This window comes from Marmota monax, unplaced genomic scaffold (genome assembly GCF_021218885.2).
Source record: "Marmota monax isolate L192 unplaced genomic scaffold, Marmota_monax_Labrador192_F-V1.1 WCK01_AAM20220418_F8-fsc00030, whole genome shotgun sequence".
In the NCBI taxonomy this organism is placed as follows: Eukaryota; Metazoa; Chordata; class Mammalia; order Rodentia; family Sciuridae; genus Marmota; species Marmota monax.
This window is the reverse complement of record NW_026691988.1, coordinates 7,868,001-7,890,159: the sequence shown is the minus strand read 5'-3', so window position 1 is coordinate 7,890,159 and position 22,159 is coordinate 7,868,001. Positions and strand designations below refer to the sequence as shown.

The following is a 22,159-nucleotide window of genomic DNA, read 5'->3' as shown; positions in this document are numbered from 1 at the left end:
AGCTCTCACTCTCAATTCAGGTATAAGTAAACAGTTGTAGGGACTTCATGAGCGCTTCTATTCTGAGAGGAAAAGGTGGTGAGCAGAGCCTTCTGGCCCCACATGAACTCAATTCTTCTTTGTCTTCTGTCTTTGGGGCCACCACAATGTCATTGACACATCTTTCAATGGAGGCTTCTCCAAAAGGCTCACTGTTGCTATTTGACCTCCCCACAGAGCTGGTCTGTGGGACACTTCAAGCTTTGTTTGTTCTCAGCTTCTCCAACCTGATCCTGTCACTAGCATGAGGGCACCAGAGATGCCTGAACAAATATCCTGGATGTTGAAACCAGGCCTGAAGAAACAAGGCTGTGTTTAAAGGCCAATCTTCCACCCAAGGGCAAGGTCCTGCTTGCTAAGTCGTTGCCTTATTTCTGAAGGAGGGTAATCTTTTCAAAATTATAGCTTAACTCAGGGCCACTTGTCTTTTCACAGCAAAATTCTCCTGCCTCAATGTTGAAACTGTGTTTGAAAGGATGAACTCAACTTTCGGTCAGCTATGTTCTATTTAATTATTAACCTTGTTTGAGAAAAAGAGAAAGTCATACCAAAGGATTGAAGTCCTATTTGAGGGGAGACAGTGACCCTAAATGGCACTTAGCCTTTAGGCTGTGCTCAGCTTATTAAAATGAAGGTCAGGGTAAAAATCAAACTGTTCCTCACATTATCATATCCACAGAGGAGAGCTGTGTACATGTAGGTGTCGATTGGTTTATATATGAATATCTTACTTTCACTCCTTTTTGGTGCCTCATTAATACCTGTTGCCATAGCAAATCAACGTTATTTGTTAATTTTTTTTTCCACAGAAGATTTGGATGGTTTGCAAGAGAGCTAAAGAGAAAGGTTAGGATAATAGGAATTTGAAGAACAAATGTCACAATAGATTAGCCATTTCCTGTTTTATCAGGAGAGATGCCTAAAAGGAGAAGGGGCAATGCAGTCACTGTGGGATCTCTACTAACCTTGCCTGTAGAATTCTTCACAGACCCTTTCACTCCACTGCTTGCTCATCTCCCAGATTCTACAAGGATTGCAAATGTCAGCACACTTCAAGGCGATCTGAGAAGGGACAGGGCAGAGAGAGATTGTCAGAGGATGACCCTTTAATTGCCTGTGGACCTGAAGCCAAAGGGCTGTCACATCAGCCAGCCTAGTGGTACTAGCCCCCAATTCACAGAGGGCCTCCCTGACATGCCGCTTCAGGAAATAGCATTTATTCATAACTATACAAAACCCTTCATTTAGAACTCCTGCTTTATAGCAGTGAGAGGGAGAGAAGAGCCACAGTCCAAGGACATGGAGCTTCCTGGAAGAGACCTGGGGTGGGCAAGCCAAGGATAGCCATGGCTTGGTTCCTTCCTTCTATAGCCCCACTCTTCCAGGCAGGGAGGCTGCAGGGACCCTGACCAGGCTCAAGTGAGATCATGTGTCACCCGTTTTCATGCTGACCCATTTTATACATCACTTAGGTTATGTGTGTTTGCATTTATGAGCCTGTGTCTGTGTGTGTATATAAGCTCAGACTACTACCAGGGCACTAAATCATATCAAACCTAGGAGTGATGCATTTGCACAGCTACCTCGGGGCCTCCTTGGTCTGGATCAGGGATGTGATGTGCTTTGGTCAATGTGATGAAAACCCTAGGAGGGTTACCTTGAATTCCTACCATGTAGATTCTAACACCAATGCTAAGAGACTGATGCCAAGAGACCTGTCCACCAGCAGTGTCTATAGTTTTGACCCAAATTCCTGGGATCACAAACAGCTAGCTATGTTTGGGTCTAGGAGAACCTTAGATCTTATTAAGATGAAAGTTTGGTTACTTATTTCCTGGTTCGTGAGGGCACCAGTAGATGCTGGAATAGGTCAGGGACAGAAGTTCCCTGCAGGTTCTGCCCTTCTGGAATTCATCTGAGTCAGCAAGCCTTCCTTCTGAAATATGCAAATGCTCAGGCCAATCTTTCAACCACTCACAACTTGGCTGAGTCACTCCAAGCAAACACCTTGTTTGAGTGTTCGTCTTTGAACACTCAGGTATCAGAAAATGAGTTTGGAAAGAAAGAAAGTAGGGAGGGTCATTCTGAAGCTGGGTGTAGGGCATGTCCTGGAAGGACTGGACCACTTTGGATAGCTATGGAGCAGGGTGTGAGGCCTGAAAAAAAAAACCCCAAACCAAAAAAGAACAGTTAAGTCTCCAGCTCCTTGGCTAAATCTGGTCTACCTAGATGAGTCCAGCATCTGTAAGTCAGACTTTTGTGCTAAAAGAGAAAAAGGAAGCCAAGAGAAAATGAAAGATCAAGAAGGCTCTCATTTGGACACCAGGTCAAACTTCTACTTCTGAGGTCCACTCTTCTCCTTGCTCTCACATTGCAAGTGACTTCTTGCCATGGAATAAAGCAGAAGGGACTGGGCCCGATCCAATTCAATTCAATTCAGTTCAACTTAAAATAAACTATTTATTGGACTCTAAAAATGGTAAGTCTCAGATTACAATAGGAGTGAAGGATGTAAAGCAAACCCTATTGAATTAGGTTTTAGGTAAACAAAAGCTACTTGTTTTTTTTTTTTTTAATTTTTGATGGACTTATAATGAACAATATACTTTCATGTTATAGAAACAGTCTTTTAAACTGCACAGATATCACACTGGTCAAATTTATACCAAACCACAAAAAGAGGGAAACACTTGGGCTGGGGGTGTAGCTCAATGGTAGGGTACTTGCCTAGCACAAGCAAAGCCCTTCTGGGTTTGACCCCCAAAACCTCAATAAAAAAAAAAGTGTTTGACACTGCATGCATGCAGCCTTCCAGTGAGGTTAGTTTGTGGTGAAATAGTTACTGAACAAGGAAAAGTGAGATAGTATCGACTTACTGATGCGAAACCAAGATTTTGCTTGCTTGAAAACCACTTAACAATTTCATGCGCCTCAAAACTTTTAATAAAGTAGGTCAATACTCAAACTTGTACCATGTGAGACAACCCCTTCTCAAATGTGTTAAAATTATTGATCATGCCCCTGAGGGTTTTTGTTGAGCAAGGCTAATGGCTTTTGTTGCCATTGTTTACCTGAAGCATAAAGTGTCTGTCGTGAGCATCCTCCAGCCTTAAGTCTTTATTGTGGAGGTGAGTTTTCAATCGGGTCAGAAATTCATTCTGCCTGTTGATGTCTGTTGCCAAGATCAGGGAGCCCAGCTGCTGTTCAATATCCTGTCTGCATCCACAAGAATGAAAGAGAAAAACACACACAGAGAGCAAATCCCTTTGAGGAGAGTGATTGATTTCCTCATCACCAGGTGGCTTGTAATCTCATTTCTGCCTTTGATTCTGTTTATTACACAGGGTCCCAGTTCCTCACAGCCTAAGAGCTGGTCTCCCATCCTTGGACAGGAGGTATGCCAGACCTGCACAGAGTGATTGAAACTTAGGTGAACAAAATTGTGGAAGTTTATATAACCCCAAGGGTTCCTGCGGGGGTGAGCATTGAAAGCCAGATAGAAATCCATGTTTTAAGGAGGATACAAAAAGACTTGCAGAATCACAGGAGTTTGGATTGTGCTTCTAGAGACTTCTAACTAGTTCAAACATTAAGATTTTCATGGAGGAAGAAAACGGCAAATAAAATTAATAATAATGAAGAAGGTAACAGTGGCTGGCACTGTGGGATGGGAAGTCTAGTGACAGCACAAAACAGACCAAAATGATACAACAGAACTTAAGAAAAAGGTGATTAAGACATTGTTACAAACCAGTGGGCAAGGGATATGTTTACCAACAAATGGTATAGGAAAAATGGGATATTTTGTAAAAATAGGCAAGTTAGGGCTTTATTTCACACATAGAATGTAATTGGTAAAAAGAGGGATCCATAACAATTTTTAAAATTCACCCTTAAAAATGAAATATATTTTAAGTGGAGTGCATAGAGCATATATATATATATATACAGTTCAATGAATAAATACAAAGTGAACATCTTGTAATAATCACCACCCGGGCTAAGAACATGACTGCCAGTATCCCCTTTGTTATTTCTCCCATTACATTAACCCTCCATGCCTGGAGTTACCACCTCTAGATCTTGGCTTTAATGACTTTATACTAATTATAATAATTTACCACCTGTGCATGCATGTCTAAATGATATGATTTTAACCACTTTTGAACTTACAGCTATATGATATGCATCAATTCATGTCTTTCTTCTTTAGCTTAAAATGATGCTTTTGAAATTCATCCATGTTCATTATATTATATTCCATTGTAAGAATAAACTACAATGTGTTTATCTATTCTACTTTTAATGGTCATTTGAGTTGTTTCTAGTGCTTGACAGCTATGAAAAATACCACAGCAAACATACTTATATATCTCCAGTTATACATGTGCAGAAGTTTCTCTAGCACTTATATAACTGGAGATATCCGGAATTCAATGACTGGATTACAGGGTACATTTAGCTCTGATTTACTAGCTATTGCCTTATTATTATTATTTGTGGTACGGGGGATCAAACTCAGGGCTTCAAGCATCAAGGCAAACACTCTACCACTGAGCCACATCCCCATTCCTAGATATTGCCAATTATTTTCAAAAGGATTTTATAAATTTACATTCCTAGCAGTAAAAGATGAGATTCTCCTTATTCTACATTATTATCCTTTATGTTTTTTGCCATCTGATAAGTATGTCAAGTAACTCTTTAGTTTTAATATAAATTTTCTTGATTACTACTGAGACTGGACATATTTTCATGAGTTACTGGACATTTGTATTTCCTCTTTTGTGAAGTTTCTATTCTGATCTTTATCTATTATTCAATTAGCTTGTCTTGGTTTTTCTTATTGATTCTAAGAATTTCTTACATATTTTAAATATTGGGCCTTTGAAAATTATTTGCTGCAAATATCTTCTCTCATATTGTAGCCTGTCTTTCTGCTTTAAGATGTGCTATATTGAAAAAAAAAGTCTTAAAGTAGCTTAGTCTATACTTCTTTTTATTTATGATTAAGTTCTTTCTCTTATTTAAGAAATCATTCTCGATGCTTTTTAAAAATATTTATTTATATTTAGTTGTAGTTGGGCACAATGCATCTATTTTATTTACTTATTTTTATGTGGTGCTGAGGATCAAACTCATGGCCTTGCACATGCTAGGCAAGTGCTCTACCGCTGAGCCACAACCCCAGCCCCAATCATTCTAAATTCTGATGAAAAATTTCCCTACAGTATAATTTATAAGCTTTATAATCCCACTGTTCATGTTTTCAAAGACCATTCATTCATGTTTTCTAATAAGCTATACATACAGCTTTAACCTATTTCCAAACAATATGAATAATCATATAAAACAGGCAGTGCATAAAAGAAATACAAAATGCCCCCAAATAGGAAGTGATAGTTTATATTCTTAGCATCACAAAAAGCAAATCAAAATAGCTATGTGATACTATTCCTTCCATTTTTATTGGCAAGAGTTGAAAATAACTGCTAAATAATTTGCTAAATTAACAAATGATTGCAATACCTAGTGCAGTTGATGGTGTGGGTAAAATGGTCTCTCTCAGGCTCTGTTGTGAGAGTGTAAATTAGTGCAATAATTCTGGAGGGTAATTTAGGAATCAGTGTTAAAAGCATTTGATGGTAGAAATAATTTAACCAGCAGTTCATCTACAAATTTATATTAATGTGTTGGTGAGACTGTGATCAGTAAAGACAGGTGTTATAAGGGTACTTATTGTTTTTAATAATGAAACATTTTAGGGAGGAAAAGATCACAAAAATTATCAAATAGGAGATTAGCTACATAAGCCCTGGTACACTCATCCTATGCAATTAGTAAGTATATGATGTACAGCTTTATTTATTAATATGGACAAATGTCATGTATTATTTTTATATTAACAAGCAGGATACAAATAGTATTAGGTGTGATCTCTGTGTTCATAGCAAAGAAACTAGAAAGATGTATAGTGGGAGTTATTTTCATTTTCTTCATTATATTTTAAATTATATAAATTCTTTAAGATATGAGTATTTATTAATTGAGATATGAGTATTACAGTTGTAAAATATAACTATTTTAGTTACGTGAAATGTTTTATGAATCAAATTTAAAGACAATCTAAAACCTTCAAGCAATATTTACAACATATAACAAATGACTACTGTAGTTAATATACGAAGAGTTCTTACAAATGAATAATACTTATGGGAAAATAGAAAAAGACCAAATACAAAAATTTGTTCTCTAAATAAATAGCAATGGCCAGTAAATACTTGAAAAATGTCAATGTCATTTTAGCTAAAAGATTTATGCTGGAGATTGCAGTTGTAGCTCAGTGGTGGAGCACTTGCCTAGCGTGTGTGAGGCACTAGGTCTGATACTCAGTACCACATAAAAATAAAGAAATAAAATAAAGGTATTGTGTGCAATTACAACAATTTTTTTTTAATTTATGCAAATCAAATGAATCTCCTTCTCTCTGTCTCTCTACATCTCTTTATTCCCCCTCCATATATCATATATACTCATAAGGGTATATCAGATTTTCAAATACATAAAAATATAATAAAGATAAATATGAAGTTTTATGATGGCACATTGATAGATTTTCTTATAACTCACTAATGGAATTACTGGTAGATATAGCTTTTTGAAAAAACAATTTGGTGATATGCAACAAGAATCTTAAAAATTTAGACCTTTCTGGCCAATAATTTCTATGTACAAATATTTCTGAGAAAATAATTTGTTTAAGAATGCATGATGAATATTCATACAAAAAAGTTAAAAACCATATAAATTTCAAACACTAATCTGTAGTTACAGCCTTTTGGGCACTATTTTGGCCATTAGCCAATAAAATGATTTTACTTTAACAGACTTAATTATGTCTTTATCATAAGTGAAAAATATCAGGACATAAACTTTAAAATAAGTCCCCCATTTTCTTAAAATATGGCTGTACTGAAAAAAGAGTAAAGGGATATATACTAGCCAGGATAACATTAATGATTTCCAGATGTCAGGATTATAAGTCATTTCAATTTTCTTTTTAACAGGTTAAACCTTATGAAACCACCAATATTCTGCTTTTGACTTTCAGCCACTTCATATGGTTCAAACCAATACTTTTCTCAACTTTCCTTAATTTCTACGGTTACTGTCTTGCTTTTAAAAATCAGAAAATGATTTGCACGAGGATAGGAATAATAATAATGATTATGGTGATGACTTTTGTTTTGAGTTCTTTTCACATAAATCATTGCATAGCATTTATTCTTCTAACAAAAGCATTTATGACAAGTGTCTCACAAAGACATATGAATATGGTATTTTTATTTGGATTTCATAGAGATAAGTAGGAGTATCTCAGCAAATGAATACTAATTGAGCACCAAGCAGGATTAATGCGGACATTACTGGGGACAAGGCTGGTCACCCTGCATCCTTCCCTCTCTTACTTTTCCCTTTCTTTCTTTTCTATCTTCACTTTTCTCCTTTTTTTTTCTTTACTTGTCCCTCCCACTCATCTCCATCTTTCCTCCTTTTCTTTTTCTTGTTTGATTTCTTGCTCAAATTTTTAGTTCTTTTGGAATTTAGTTCTTTGTATTTACGATTTATTATTCTAGTAAAAGGCACATGTTTTTATACCATGTACGAGGACTGGTTTTATTTAGTTCCAGGGGGTAAAAAGTCATCAAGGCCAAAGTTCCTACTGTAAGCTCCACATTCCTCTGGGTTAGAGGAAACAGCATGAGATAGTATCAGAGGGCCAGGAATAAACCTCCAACGCATAGCAGGCTGCTAGTCCTATGGGGAAATGCCACTTGGTCCTTGACCCTAAGTTATGTGCTTGTCATTAAGAAGGGTACAGTGATCTATTTTTGCCACTCACCTAATTTCCTCAGGTTCTGCATATTTTCATTAAATAGATCAGAATTAGTGATGGCCTTGGAACACAGGATAGCTGCTAGTTTGGGTCCCTGAGGAAAATGAAGCAGTGGCCTTGGACTTGGTACGATCCGGCCTACATACTGGGTCTAATGAACAGTAGACCAGGAAACTAGAGTTTCCTCTTCTGTTTAAAATGCAAGATTCATTAGACAAATTAATCGTGACAAAATTGCTGGGCCCAATTCAATTATTTAACAAAAGACATTTTAGAAAAGAATTTCTAATTACTATTTCTGCTAAGACTGGCAATTACAAAACACACTTTAGTCAACCAGTCCTAAATCTAGCCAGAGAATTTCTATGTTCCTTCTTGACAAATATTTATTCTTTGATTCTAAATGGGAGGACAATTTTACTAACATAAAGGACAGGAATTTGGCAAAGCAGAGCATTGATGCTGAAAAGTGTGAAAGCCGAAAGTTGTTTATTATCCTTTTTCCTGACTTTGGGTCAGAGACCATCCAAAGCCCTTTCAAAGCACCCAGGGAGATTCTGGTTTCTGGGTTGCAGTAACTGACACCAAATCTGCTCAGATAGACAAGCAAGGGCAGGCAGGAAGCACAGCGGCTGGCTCCCAGCCACTCACGCAGGGGGTCCCAAGCACGCCCTAGAGAACACCTTATCTTTACTTGTGCACATCAGTCTGTTTCATCTCAGAGCACTTACGTCATTTCCTTTGGCAAGTGAGCAAGAAGCCTTGATTCTCGAAGCATGCCAATTGTAGATCGCCAGTGGTGATTCTCCAGCACAGACATATTCTAGAAAGAAAGAAAACAAAAGCTATAAATGAGGGAGAAACCAGATACTGATCTTTCACCTAAACACAGCTGCCCGGAGGCTAGCATCTTCCCTCCAGCCAGTTGGTGTCTGATACCACACAGAGGCAGACCAGAAAAGAGGCGCAAAGGATATCCACCACAAGGCCTGTCCCAGGCTAGATGACGGTGGGAAAGTGGCAGGGCCTGGGGACCCTCCACTGCAGGGCTGAATGAGGCTCAATTCCTGGCCTCATTCACTTTTATCTCTGCCCTGCTTTCAAGAGCTCTGCCAAGCAACACCAACTGCAGAAGAGAGAAAGTGAAGCAGTTCAAAACAGGGAACAATGGAAACCAGAGGCTCTACAGTCAGAACATAATCCAAGTTTATTCTACCAACTGATCAGAGGCAGGTCTCCCAGCTGCTGGTTTAATCCCCTGCCCTGACCATTGACTCACACATTGATAACAACCTGCTGAGTCTGAACCATCAGGGCAACTGGTGACACATTAAGAGTCCCAGTCAATAGTGTTTTGACTCAGCAGTGGTGGATTAGTTCTTACGTATACTAAAGTTTGAGAACCACTGTCACGAAGACAGCTCTGACAATAACCTTCATGACCAGAATACTGGCCTTTAGCCCAAATGTAGATTCCAGGGTTGGAGTCCACAATTGCTCTCTTGTTCAAATGTCTTAATATTTCTTACTTTGTGGGAGTCTCTACTGTGTTCAATATTTCCTTTGACCTTATTTTTTAAAATAAATATGCTTGTCACCTGAACATTTGATTAACCATTTGAATAATGATGGAATCTTACAACCCATTATGCTTTGTTCTAATTATCAAACACTATGGACTTCTGCTGACTTCACGCACACAGGATAGAACCCTTCTCAATCCCAGGCAATCGTTTGCTTTATTTCCTTAATTGTTTATTAATTTTCTGTCTTGTTTCAAGAGGGGTATACCTACCCTCTATATAGTCTGTTCTCTCTCTCTCTCTCTCTCTCTCTCTCTCTCTCTCTCTCTCTCTCTCTTTTTAAGTGTTGGGGATCAAACCCAGGGCCTACCATTGAGCTACATCCCCATCTGTGTTAAATTGCTATTCATTTCTTTCATTGCTAAAGAGTCATTATTCTTTGCTCACCACTTGACCATGTTTGAACCAGTGATGAAATTTTATTACTTTCATCCATTGGTCTATTATCTCCTTTTGGGCATGAGCCATACACAACAAAAGAGAAAGTTTGTTAGAAATAGCATGCTAGACTAATTTGTTTTGATTGTAAAGATTTATGGGCACAGAGTGTGATAGATTAGTGTGATGTAACAGACGTTCAATCCTGCAGTGACATTTAATTCAGTAGCTCATGAGTTCACTTGCAAGACTAATTCAAGTAGATGTGGACACAAGTGACCTCATGTGAGTTTTTCAAGGGGTCAGAAAACTGTAACAGGACCTAATGATAAATGATACTATGTCTGTTGGGTGGAACAAAACTGTCTGGAGGATTCTCTATGCAATTTTATTATGCCAGCCTGACTTAACATCTTCATTAATATTCTTCCTGGAGGCAGAGTACAAAGATCCTTGGGAAATTTGCTGGTGAGACCAAATTTGGAGAAGAGCACCAAGAAAATGGAAGGAAATTGAATAGGCTTGGAACCTGAGATAGAATAAAAGACAGCCGAGTTTGTGACTGTAAATACATTATTTTGTGGAAGAGTTTTTATACAAAAAAGAGTGTCTTGGGCAGTGACTTCCAGAGAGTAAGAAAACAAAAACCCTCTGCTGTTGTTTACATAGATGATAAAAATTTTGATTTCCCAAAGGGGCCACACTGCTCAGGAGGGACTAGAGAGTGGCTTTAACCCAGGTCAGACAGACTTGAGACTTAAGCTCTGCACAGGACCTTGTTGTCCCCAAGAATCTCCTCTGTGCTCCAACATCTAGGATTCCAGAAGCCAGAAATGTATAAGCTGATGAATGCCTGCAATGAGATGTGGTTTCCTACACACTTTTCAGAATATCTAAAATTGAAAGTCATCAAGATATATACTATATATTTAAGAGAAACTTAAATACCAATAGCATTTAATGCCAATTTCTCTCTCCTTGGAAGAAACACAAAGTAATCTATTTTTAAATCAATTTTTAAAGAATTTTAAGTCAATTCTGTAGAATTTACATTTTCTTTTCTTTTGGTGCTAGTGATTGAACTTAGGGCCTTGCACTTACTAGGCACATGCACTACTACTGAGCTACAACCTGACCCTAGAAATTATATTTTCATTCCATTTCCCCATAGAAAATTATTCTAATTTAATGAATTAATTCTAATTTAATTATTCTATTTTAATGAAATATTTTTGATGTGTGAAAATCTTTTATTTTTTCCCTGTCATATTTTTCTGCAATGGAAATAAGTATTTAAATTGAATTTTTTTTTTTGGGGGGGGGGTACCAGTGATTGAACTCAGGGGCACTCAACCACTGAGTCATATCTCTAGCCCTATTTTGTATTTTATTTAGAGACAGGGTCTCTACTGAGTTGCTTTTGGCCTTGTTAAATTGCTGAGGCTGGCTTTGAACTCGCAGTCCTCCTGTCTGACTGAAATTTTAATGCAAGGGATTTTCCTAACATCAGGCTCTAAGCATTAAATATTTTTTGAGCTTGAATTTATCATGTAATTATTATCTGTAACTAATTGACCAAAGCATATACATAAGGAAATTTGGAAAAAATAACTGTGCTTAAGAATAAAAATGAATTGGTAATGTTAAAAATTTATGAGATGGATAGGGATGTTAGGTTATCTCAATTATAGAAGAATTTCAATATTTCTAGTGATTTCTTTGGAGTTTTTGTAGCAGGGACAACCTGCAGTATGATTTGTAAGGGGTAAGAGGGATGTCTTTCTTCTGTAAAGTAGGAACAGGGTGATGGTGATAGGTGAGAAAAGGCAGAATTGAGGTTGCTGTTCTGTAAGCACATTCCAGGCAGGTCAGTTGAAGGGCTTGAAAATGGATTCTGTTGATACTATTCAGGCCTGTGTACCTGTTGGAAAGTCTTCATGTGTCCCCATGGACACACATGCCCTATTTGAAAATGGCTGCCATCCATGACTGCTATTGAGAGCAGGGCATACCTATTCATCTTTGTGCCACAGTCTGTGGCACAGTGCCACCTGAATAAGTAAATATTTGTTGAATGGATACTGAGTAATTAGTTTCCCAAACCCCAAAGTTTCATAGCTGCAAAAGTTCAAAGAAACATTAAAAGAAAAAGAGTCCTATTTGAATTTTTGGTCAATATCTGGTAAAAGTCAGATTTGGGATTTTCTGTTGTGAAATCCTCATACTTAGGGCAATGTCAAAGAGAATTTTAAATATGAAAGCAATTGGCTCTTTTCCCCTAATCATTCAGACAACCCAGACCGGGTAAATGACTCCAGAAGTAACCTGTATCTGGTAGCATTTGTCAATTCCGAGATGCAAAAGACATCATTATAATGAATTTTAAAGTCACTTCCACGAATTCTGCATGGTGTGCTCTTAGTAAGGACATAAGAATTTGCAAAAGTTGTTTTTAAATATTCACTGCAGGCAATGGTGTTTAGACTGATAAGTTCTGTGATAAGGGAAGGAATAGAGGATTGTGAAATCATAAAGGAGACAAATGTAAGGTGCGATTTTAGAGAAAAAAGAGGCTTCAAGAGGAAGATACCGGCAAGTTGCGACCAAAAAGATGAATGCGTTAGGAGTCAGGGAGTACTAGGCAATGTACTGTATTATACATTATACCCGAGCAAAATACACACTACAGTAGTATACTATACGATGATACATTTGATTAAACTAGGTAGAAGGAAGAGTAAGGGGGACACTCGATATCATCCTTCTCTGTTTTATTGTTGTTTATTTTCTGTTTCCCTAGGAGGAAGCTTGGATTTTTTTTTGTTTTTGTTTATCTTCTGTATTCCCAGCACCTGACATGTGTTAAGCACTCCATAAATATTTGTTGAATGAATACAGGAGTGAGTGATAAGTTTGGGAAACTAAAATAGTTCTGACTGGATGCTGCACAGGAGCCTGTAGGGAGATAGTGGGAGAAGAGGCTGGATGACAGCAGGGGTCAGGGGAGGATGGGGCTGGAACACTGTGTTAGGCCATTTGGACGTAGTCCCCAGGAGCAGTAGGGTTTTGAGCAGGAGTCCCTGTGATCAGATTTGAGTTTTAGGAAACAACTCTGGCTGCACAGTGGGGAAGGGGGTGAACCCGGCAAGGTTGAGTGTGTGTAGATGTAAGAAGGAAGGAAGGTGGGGTGCCCTGAACCTATGAGAGGCGGGGGCTGGGGAGCAGGCCTGAGTCAATGGCCAGAGATAATGATGCCAAGTCCTCCAGAGCATGGAGGCATCTCCACTCTGACAGACTCATCTGACTTTTATAGAGGCTCAGATCACTCTCAGCAAAGGGTAAACTGAGAAAAAGAAGAAAATCAACAGAAATGGTCATGGGGATCTAAAGAAATGATTCCATCTTAATAGCCTTTGACATCCCAGCTGCTTTTGAAATACGCCTTAGGTACCACTTCTGCCTACCTTGAAGAAGTATCAGCTCAGTGATTTCACATTATGACAACAAGTTCTGGGTCTCAACTTGGCATACTTAGTTTTCAGAAAGATCTTCATCTTATATTTGGAAGAGAAAACAACCACCTTGGTGGCAACAAGACCTATTAGAATTTTCATTTGGGATAAACAAAACCCTTATACGGTTGGTGGCAAAAATATTTATTTCTCTTTTTGTTGGATTCATCAAGTATTATCCACTCTATGAACAAAACAACCCCTTTGTTAGCTAACAGCAATACACCACACAACACAGATTTTCAAATTAAATTGAGAGTCTATTTGTCAAAGAGATTCTGGCAGAGTTGCTGTCATACAAGGTAGCTTTAAACTGCAATCCTTCCCCCCATTTATTGGACACTTTCTTTGATTAAAATACTTGAAGTGATGTTGATAAACTGAGTCTGGTGTATATCAGGCATCAGAAGTACGAGAGGATACAAGAAGGGAAAACAAAAACAAACAGGAACATAGTCTGTGTCTTCATTTTTAATTGCTTGTGAAAAAAGATGCAAGACTCCAGGAGATATGCACTCTGCTGAGCTGTCTCTAACAAGTGGTCTCCTTGGTAACCCTCCAAGAACCCCAGCTCAGAAAGCCTTTGAGGAAGAGAGGCATCTTGAGACCTTGGCCCTTGAAGAAATTATTGCACTGCCTTGTTTAATGCCTGTTTGAAAATGTCTTTCTTTCATTTCACCTGCCTCTTCCCAAGACATTGATCTCAGAGCAAGGAGTGTGGATTTCACTTGTAGTTCACTTTGGCAGGCCTGAGTTCAAATTAAGACCCGCAGAAACGTGGGGAAACAGAAAATCAGATTTGAGTCTCCCTTCTAGAATTTTAGCAGTACTTGCACAGAATACCTTTTCTCTTGTAGAAATTGTGAGGTTATGCATAATCTTTTACACATGATCATTAGAGGCGAGGTCATAGGACCATGTGGAAGGAATAAGTCTCCTGGCTCTAACTGACTCATGTTTGTGGTTCAGAATCATTAAGAATAAAAAGTGGAGACCACAGTGGGAGCTCAGGCCTGGCCCAGATCCGCCCACACCAAGACACGAGGGACCCAGGCTCAGGGAAGGTCCAAGTTCCCTGCCCCCCCACCCGGAGCCCAAGCCTAACCCACTTCCATCTTGGGACACTGAGACACCATCATAGCCTTCCCTACACAGTAATCCTTACCCTTTTGACAACAGACAGGGTCTAAGAGCAGCTGCGTCTCAGAGCAGGCATCTCAAAGACATTATAAGGCCCACCCTTTCAGCCCCATCTTTGTAAGACATTGCATCCATCTTGGGGCACCTCCACTATTACCTCAAGTTACCCTGGCTATTGCCACCACCACCTTTAGTTGCAGTAGCATTCTTTGAGGGACACCAGCAGGGTCTGGCAGCCCAACAGCAAGGTGAGGTACAGACAATCTGCATGTGTACTACAAGAATATAGGGAAGAAACTTTAACATCTCGGATCCACACTGCAAGAAGGAAAGACATGTAGACAACATGAAAAAACAAGGGAGGAAAGTGCCCCAAACAAACCAGGTCACTATAATAACAGAAACCCATGGACAGCGAAGTTGATAAAATGTCAGAGAAGGAGTTCACAAGGTTCATAATTAAAATGATCTGTGAATTAAAGAATGACCTAAATGAGAAAATACAGGCAAAAATTGATCACTTTGATCAAGAGATAAGAGAGCAAATACAGGTAGCAAAAGATGACTTCAAGAAAGAGATAGAGACACTGAAAAAAAACCAGTCAGGAATCCTTGAAATCAAGGAAACAATAAATCAAATGAAAAACTCATTAGAAAGCGTAACCAACAGGCTAGATGACTTGGAAGAAAGAATGTCAGATAATGAAGACAAAGTATACAATCTGAAAAATAAAGTTGACCACACAGTGAAGATAGTAAGAAACCATGAACAGAACACCCAAGAATTATGGGACAGCATCAAAAAACCAAATCTAAGAGTTATTGGATAGAGGAAGGCACAGAGTTTCAAAATGAAGGAATACACAATCTCTTCAATGAGATAATATCAGAAAAATTCCGAAGCATGAAGAATGAATTGGAAAACCAAATACAAGAGGTTTACAGGATCCCAAATGTACAAAATTACAACAGATCTATACCAAGGCACATTATAATGAAAATGCCTAGCATACAGAATAAGGATAGAATCTTAAAAGCCACACGAGAGGGGCTGGAGATGTGGTTCAAGTGGTAGCATGAGTGTGGCCTGGGTTCAGTCCTCAGCACCACATACAAACAAAGATGTTGTGTCCGCCAAAAACTAAAAAGTAAATATTAAAAAACTCTCTCTCTCTCTCTCTCTCTCTCTCTCTCTCTCTCTCTCTCTCTCTCCAGCTTAAAAAAAAGCCACAAGAGAGAGGAATCAGGTCACATATGAGGGGAGATCAATTTGTATCTCAGCAGATTTTTCAACTCAGACCCTCAAGGCCAGGAGATCATGGAACAACATATATCAAGCTCCGAAAGAAAATGGATGCCAACCAAGAATCTTATATCCAGCAAAATTAAGCTTTAGATTTGACAATGAAATAAAAACCTTCCATGATAAACAAAAGTTAAAAGAATTTGCAACTAGAAAGCCTGCACTACAGAACATCCTTGGCAAAATATTCCACGAAGAGGAAATGAAATGAAAAACAATAATGAAAATCAGCAAAGGGAGGTATTACACTAAAGAAAAAAACTAATCAGAGGAGAAAACAAGTCAACTTAAATAGCAAAAATAAACAAAAATGGCTGGGAATACAAATCATGTCTCAATAATAACCTGAACGTTAATGGCCTAGATTCACCAATCAAAAGACATGGACTAGCAGATTGGATCACAAACAAACAAACAAAAAACCCTCAGCAATATGCTGGCTCCAAGAGACTCATCTCATAGGAAAAGACATCCACAGACTGAAGGTGAAAGGTTGGGAAAAATCATACCACTCACATGGACTGCAGAAGCAAGCAAGGGTTTCCATCCTCATATCAAATAAAGTAGACTTCAAGCTAAAGTTAACCAAAAGGGATAAAGAAGGACACTACATACTGCTCAAGGGAGCCATATACCAACAAGACATAACAATTATGAATATATACACCCCAAACAATGAAGCATCTATGTTCATCAAACAAACTCTTCTCAAGTTCAAGAGTCAAATAGACCATGACACAATAATTTTGGGTGACTTTAACACACCTTTTCCACTCCTGGATAAAAGGTCTTCAAAAAAAAAAAAAAAAAGCTGAATAAAGAAACTATATTCAAGAATACAATCTTAGACTTAACTGACATATATAGAATATTTCATCCTTCAATGAGTGAATATAGTATATTTTCTTCTCAGCAGCACATGGATCCTTCTCTAAAATAGATTATATTTTATATTTCTAGATTATATTTGTCACAAAACAACTCTTAGCAAATATAAAAAAGTAGAGATACTACCCTGCATTCTATCAGATGATAATGGAATGGAATTAGAAATCAATGATAAAACAAGAGATTAAAAACTACTCCAACACCCGGAGACTAAATAATATGACATTGAATGAACAATGGGTTGCAAAAGACATCAAGGAGGAGATTAAAAAACTTTTTATAGGTGAATGAGAACACAAATCAACATATCAAAATCTCTGGGACACTATGAAGGCAGTTATAAGAGGAAAGTTCATTGCATGAAGTTCATTCTATAAAAGAAAAAGTCGACAAATAAGCGACTTAAGATTACAACTCAAAGCCTTAGAAAAAGAAGAACAAATCTACACCAAAAGCAGTAGAAGACTGGAAATAATTAAAATCAGAGCTGAAATCAATGAAATTGAAACAAAAGAAACTATTGAAAAAAATGACAAAACAAAAAGTTTGTTCTTTGAAAAAATAAATAAAATTGACAGACCCTCAGTCATGCTAATGAAGAGGAGAGAAAACTCAAATTACTAACATACATGATGGAAAAGGATATATACAACAGACACTACAGAAATACAGAAGGTAATTAGAAATTATTTTGAAAACTTGTACTCCAATAAAATAGAGAATATCAAAGGCATTGACAAATTTTTAGAGTCATATGATTTGCCCAAATTGAATCAGGATGATATACACAATTTAAACAGATCAATTTCAAGCAAGGAAATAGAAGATGCCATCAGAAGCCTACCAACCAGGAAAAGCCCAGAACTGAATGGATACACAGCTGAGTTCTACAAGACCTTTAAAGAAGAACTAATACCAATACTCTCCAATTTACTTCAGGAAACAGAAAAAGAGGCGGCACTTCCAAACTCATTCCATGAGGCCAATATCACCCTGATTCCAAAACCATGCACACATATCAAAGAAAGAAAACTTCAGACCAATATCTCCAATGAACATAGATGCAAAAAATTTGGCAAATCAAATACAAAAACATATCAAAAAGATAGTTCACCATGATCAAGTGGGATTCATCCCAGGGATGCAAGTCTGGCTCAACATACAGAAATCAATAAATGTAATTCATCACATCATTAGACTTAAAGATAAGAACCATATGATCATCTCAATAGATGCAGAAAAAGCATTCGACAAAATACAGCACCCCTTCATGTTCAAAACACTAGAAAAACTAGGGATAACAGGAACATATCTCAACATTGTAAAAGCTATCTATGCTAAGCCCCAGGCCAACATCACTCTAAATGGAGAAAAATTGAAAGCATTCTGTCTAAAAACTGGAACAAGATAGGGATGCCCTGTTTTATCACTTCTATTTAACATAGTTCTTGAAACACTGACCAGAGCAATTAGATGAAAGAAATTGAAGGAATGATGGATAGGTAAAGAGAACTCAAATTAACACTATTTGCCAACAATATGTTTCTATACCTAGAAGACCAAAAAAATTCCACCAGAAAACTTCTAGAACTAGTAAATGAATTCAGCAAAGTAGCAGGATACAAAGTCAATACCCATAAATCAAAGGCATTTCTGTATATCAGTGACAAATCCTCTGAAAGGGAAATGGGGAAACTACCCCATTTACAATAGCCTCAAAAAAACCAAAAAACAAAAAACAAAAAAACAAAACTTGGGAATCATCCTAACATAAGAGATGAAATACTTCTACAACAAAAACTACAGAACACTAAAGAAAGAAATTAAAGAAGACCTTAGAAAATAAGAAGACCTTAGAAGATGAAAAGATCTGCCTTGTTCTTGGATAGGCAGAATTAATTTTGTCAAAATGACCAAAAGCACTATGCAGATTTAATGCAATTCCAATCAAAATCCTAATGACATTCCTTATAGAAATAGCAAAAGCAGTCATGAAATTCATCTGGAATAATAAGAGACCCAGAATAGCTAAAGTAATCCTTAGCAAGAAGAGTGAAGCAGGTAACATCACTATACCAGACCTCAAACTATAATACAGAACAATAGTAACAAAAACAGCAAAGGTATTTGCACCAAAATAGACCTGTAGATCAATGGTACAGAATAGAGGACACAGAGACTAATCCACATGATTACAGTTATCTTATATTTGACAAAGGTGCCAAAAACCTCTATTGGAGAAAAGATAGCCTCTTCAACAAATGGTGTTGGGAAAATTGGAAATGCATATGCAACAAAATGAAATTAAACCCCTGTCTCTCACCTGCACAAAACTCAACTCACAGTGGATCAAGGACCTAGGAATTAAACCAGAGACACTGCGTCTATTAGAAGAAAAAGTAGGCCCAAATCTCCATCATGTCGGATTAGGCCCCAACTTCCTTAATCAGACTCCTATAGAGCAAGAATCAATAAATAGGATAGATTCAAACTGAAAAGTTTCTTCTCAGCAGAAGAAACTATCAGTGATGTGAATAGAGAGCCTACTAATTGGGAACCAATTCTTACCATACACATGTCAAATAGAGAACTAATCTCTAAAATCTTCAGAATTCAAAAATCTTAACACCAAGAAAACAAATAACCCAATCAATTAATGTGCCAAGGAACTGAACAGACACTTCTCAGAAGAAAATATACAATCAATCAACAAATATATGAAAAAATGTTCATGATCTCTAGCAGTTAGAGAAACGCAAATCAAAAACTACCCTAAGATTTCATCTCACTCTAGTCAGAATGGCAGCTATTAAGAATACAAACAACAATAAGTGTTGGCAAGGATGTGGGGAATATATACATTGCTGGTGGGACTGCAAATTGGTGCAGCCAATATGGAAAGCAGTATGGAGAATCCTTGGAAAACTTGGAATGAAACCACCATTTGACCCAGCCATCCTACTCCTCGGTGTATACCCAAAGGACTTAAAAACAGTATACTACAGGGACACAGCCACATCAATGTTTATAGCAGCACAATTCACAATTGCTAACCTGTGGAATCAACCTAGATGCCCTTCAGTAGATGAATGGATAAAGAAAATGTGGCATATATACATAATGGAATATTATTCAGCATTAAAAGAGAATAAAATCATGGCATTTGCAGGTAAATGGATGGAGGTAGAGAATATAATGCTATGTGAAATTAGCCAATCCCAAAAAACCAAATGCTGAATGATTTCTCTGATTTAAGGATGCTGATCCATAATATGCTTCGGGGGTGGGGTAGGAGGATTTAATGAACACTAGATAGGGCAAAGGGGAAAAGGGGAGGGAGGGACGGGGAGAGGGAATACGGGTAGGAAAGATGGTGGAATGTGATGGTCATCATTACCCTAAGTACATGTATAAAGACACTAAGGATGTGACTCTACTTTGTGTACAACCATAGATGTGAAAAATTGTGCTCTATATGTGCAATATGAATTGTATTGCATTCTGTTATATTTAACAAATTAAAATGGAAAAGATAAAAAAGAATAAAAAGTAGTTAAAAATGCTGACCCACTCTAAGTGCCTGAAGCAAATGATTAAGAAAATAATCTAAATTTCTGCAAGATAAAATGCAATACATATAATATTTCATGAAACAATTAACTATTCATTATAGTGTGCCCTGTCACTAGTTAATATGTAATTGGACTCTTATCAAAAAGAATTAAATTTTAAATTGAGCTGAAAGTGATTCCCTTTACCATTGTAAGGGATCACTTTACCATATCATTACTTTACAATAGCATCAGATATGATATTGTAATAACCAATATTATATCTGATTGAATACCTACTTTGTGAATTGCTGATCCCACCTTAACTTTGTGTGTGGTTGGAGGGTAGAAGGATAGAAAGAAAGCAAATTCTTTTTATTTTTTTGCTCCTAGGGGAAAGTAAATTCTCAGCCCTATCTTTCATATTTTTTCTTTTTGTATCTGTCTTCCCTGACACCTGGACTGCTTCCAGTCTGGTGAGTGAGGTGCCAGGTGGAAGGGCCCGCCATGCTTTCACATTGAACTTGGTTGGCATTTCAGCCAGGGAATGCAGCCCAGACAGCAGACGATGGGAGGGAGCCCTCTGACCTGGCCTTCACTCCTGCTCCCTTTCTTTATCTCAGGCAGAAGCATAAGCTGGGTATTACACAATGATCATATTTATTAAGCTAAAAGAACACAATCAACAAGATGAGGGAGAGGAAGCCTTCTTCCATTTTATCTCATTTATAGTGAGTCTGGATGGTAGCAAAGTCACGCATAGGGTGTTCCCAAAGCCAATAATTCCTGGCACATCCACTCTACAGTATCAGTGTTGACAAAATTTGTGTGTGAGTGTATAATTTTTTTTGTGTGTGTGTATGTACATATACATGTATAAGTTTATTTTACTCATTACCATGGTTCCTGACATTTTATGAATCTATAACTTATTTTAAAATTTGATGAGAGGTATAGATCTTCTCCCTAGAAAGATATGCATATGTATATCTTATGAAAATTTGGAAGTTTTTTTCTGAAAACCCATTCATGCCTCAAATGATAACCCTTTGATAGGCTCAAAGGCTACATTTTCAAAGATATTAAAAAATTACATGTTGTTAATGTTTTTCTCACTTTATATATTATGTAATATGATTTTTTCCTTTTAAATTGAGAACCTGAACAATTATGTTACTTCCTCATCTACAACTTAATGCAGAGTGCAGATTTCCTGACCTGCAGGGTGAGGTGGAACATGCCTATCTGGGAGGCTGAGGCAGGAGGATCATGAGTTCAAAGCCAGCCTCAGCAAAAGCGATACAGTAAGTAACTCACTAAGATCCTGTCTCTAAATAAAATACAAGAAAGGGATGGGGGGATGTGGCTCAGTGGTTGAGTGTCCCTGAGTTCAACTCCTGGTGCCTCCCCCCCCCCCCCTACAAAAAAAAAAATTCCTGACCTAATTCATGTCCTTGTAAGGGAATCAGCAATTTCTACTAAAGAGAGAATATAGACTTAATCATGAGATGCCCAAGATACTGATTTGAGAGCAGGGGAGTTGGACAGCAGAACCACGTTCAGCTGGAGGCCACAGAGACATTCCATTTTCAGTTACTCTGGAATTGCAAGTTTTAATCCCAGAAAGTAACCAGCTGATGCTGCCTCTAATGTCTTCTTTCATTTCAGCTGTTCAAAATATTACCCATACTTGAAGGCCTTCCTTCATCATCCCCTCTCAAAAAAAGAAAACACTTGCAGAATCAATTTCCCTCTCCATTCTGTCTTTCCATCACATCTGTTTGTAACTACATAATTTACTTAGCAAAATAGTTAACCCTCTCATCTTCCTCCCTAGAAGGAGGATCAGGAGGAGGGCTCTTTGTGTC

At 37.6% G+C, this 22,159-nt stretch overlaps 1 protein-coding gene across 2 annotated transcripts in view; it reads right to left on the bottom strand.

Moving 5' to 3' along the window:
* Pde7b (phosphodiesterase 7B) overlaps positions 1-22,159 on the bottom strand; it is a 324,523-nt gene that overhangs the window by 10,458 nt on the left and 291,906 nt on the right. For both annotated transcript variants that reach the window (XM_046450024.2, XM_046450033.2), the window contains 3 exons: positions 8,668-8,759; positions 3,111-3,255; positions 1,005-1,101 (listed from right to left, as the gene is read on the bottom strand). In XM_046450024.2, coding sequence (XP_046305980.1) covers positions 1,005-1,101; positions 3,111-3,255; positions 8,668-8,759 — 334 coding nt within the window. The remainder of the gene's footprint in view (positions 1-1,004; positions 1,102-3,110; positions 3,256-8,667; positions 8,760-22,159) is intronic.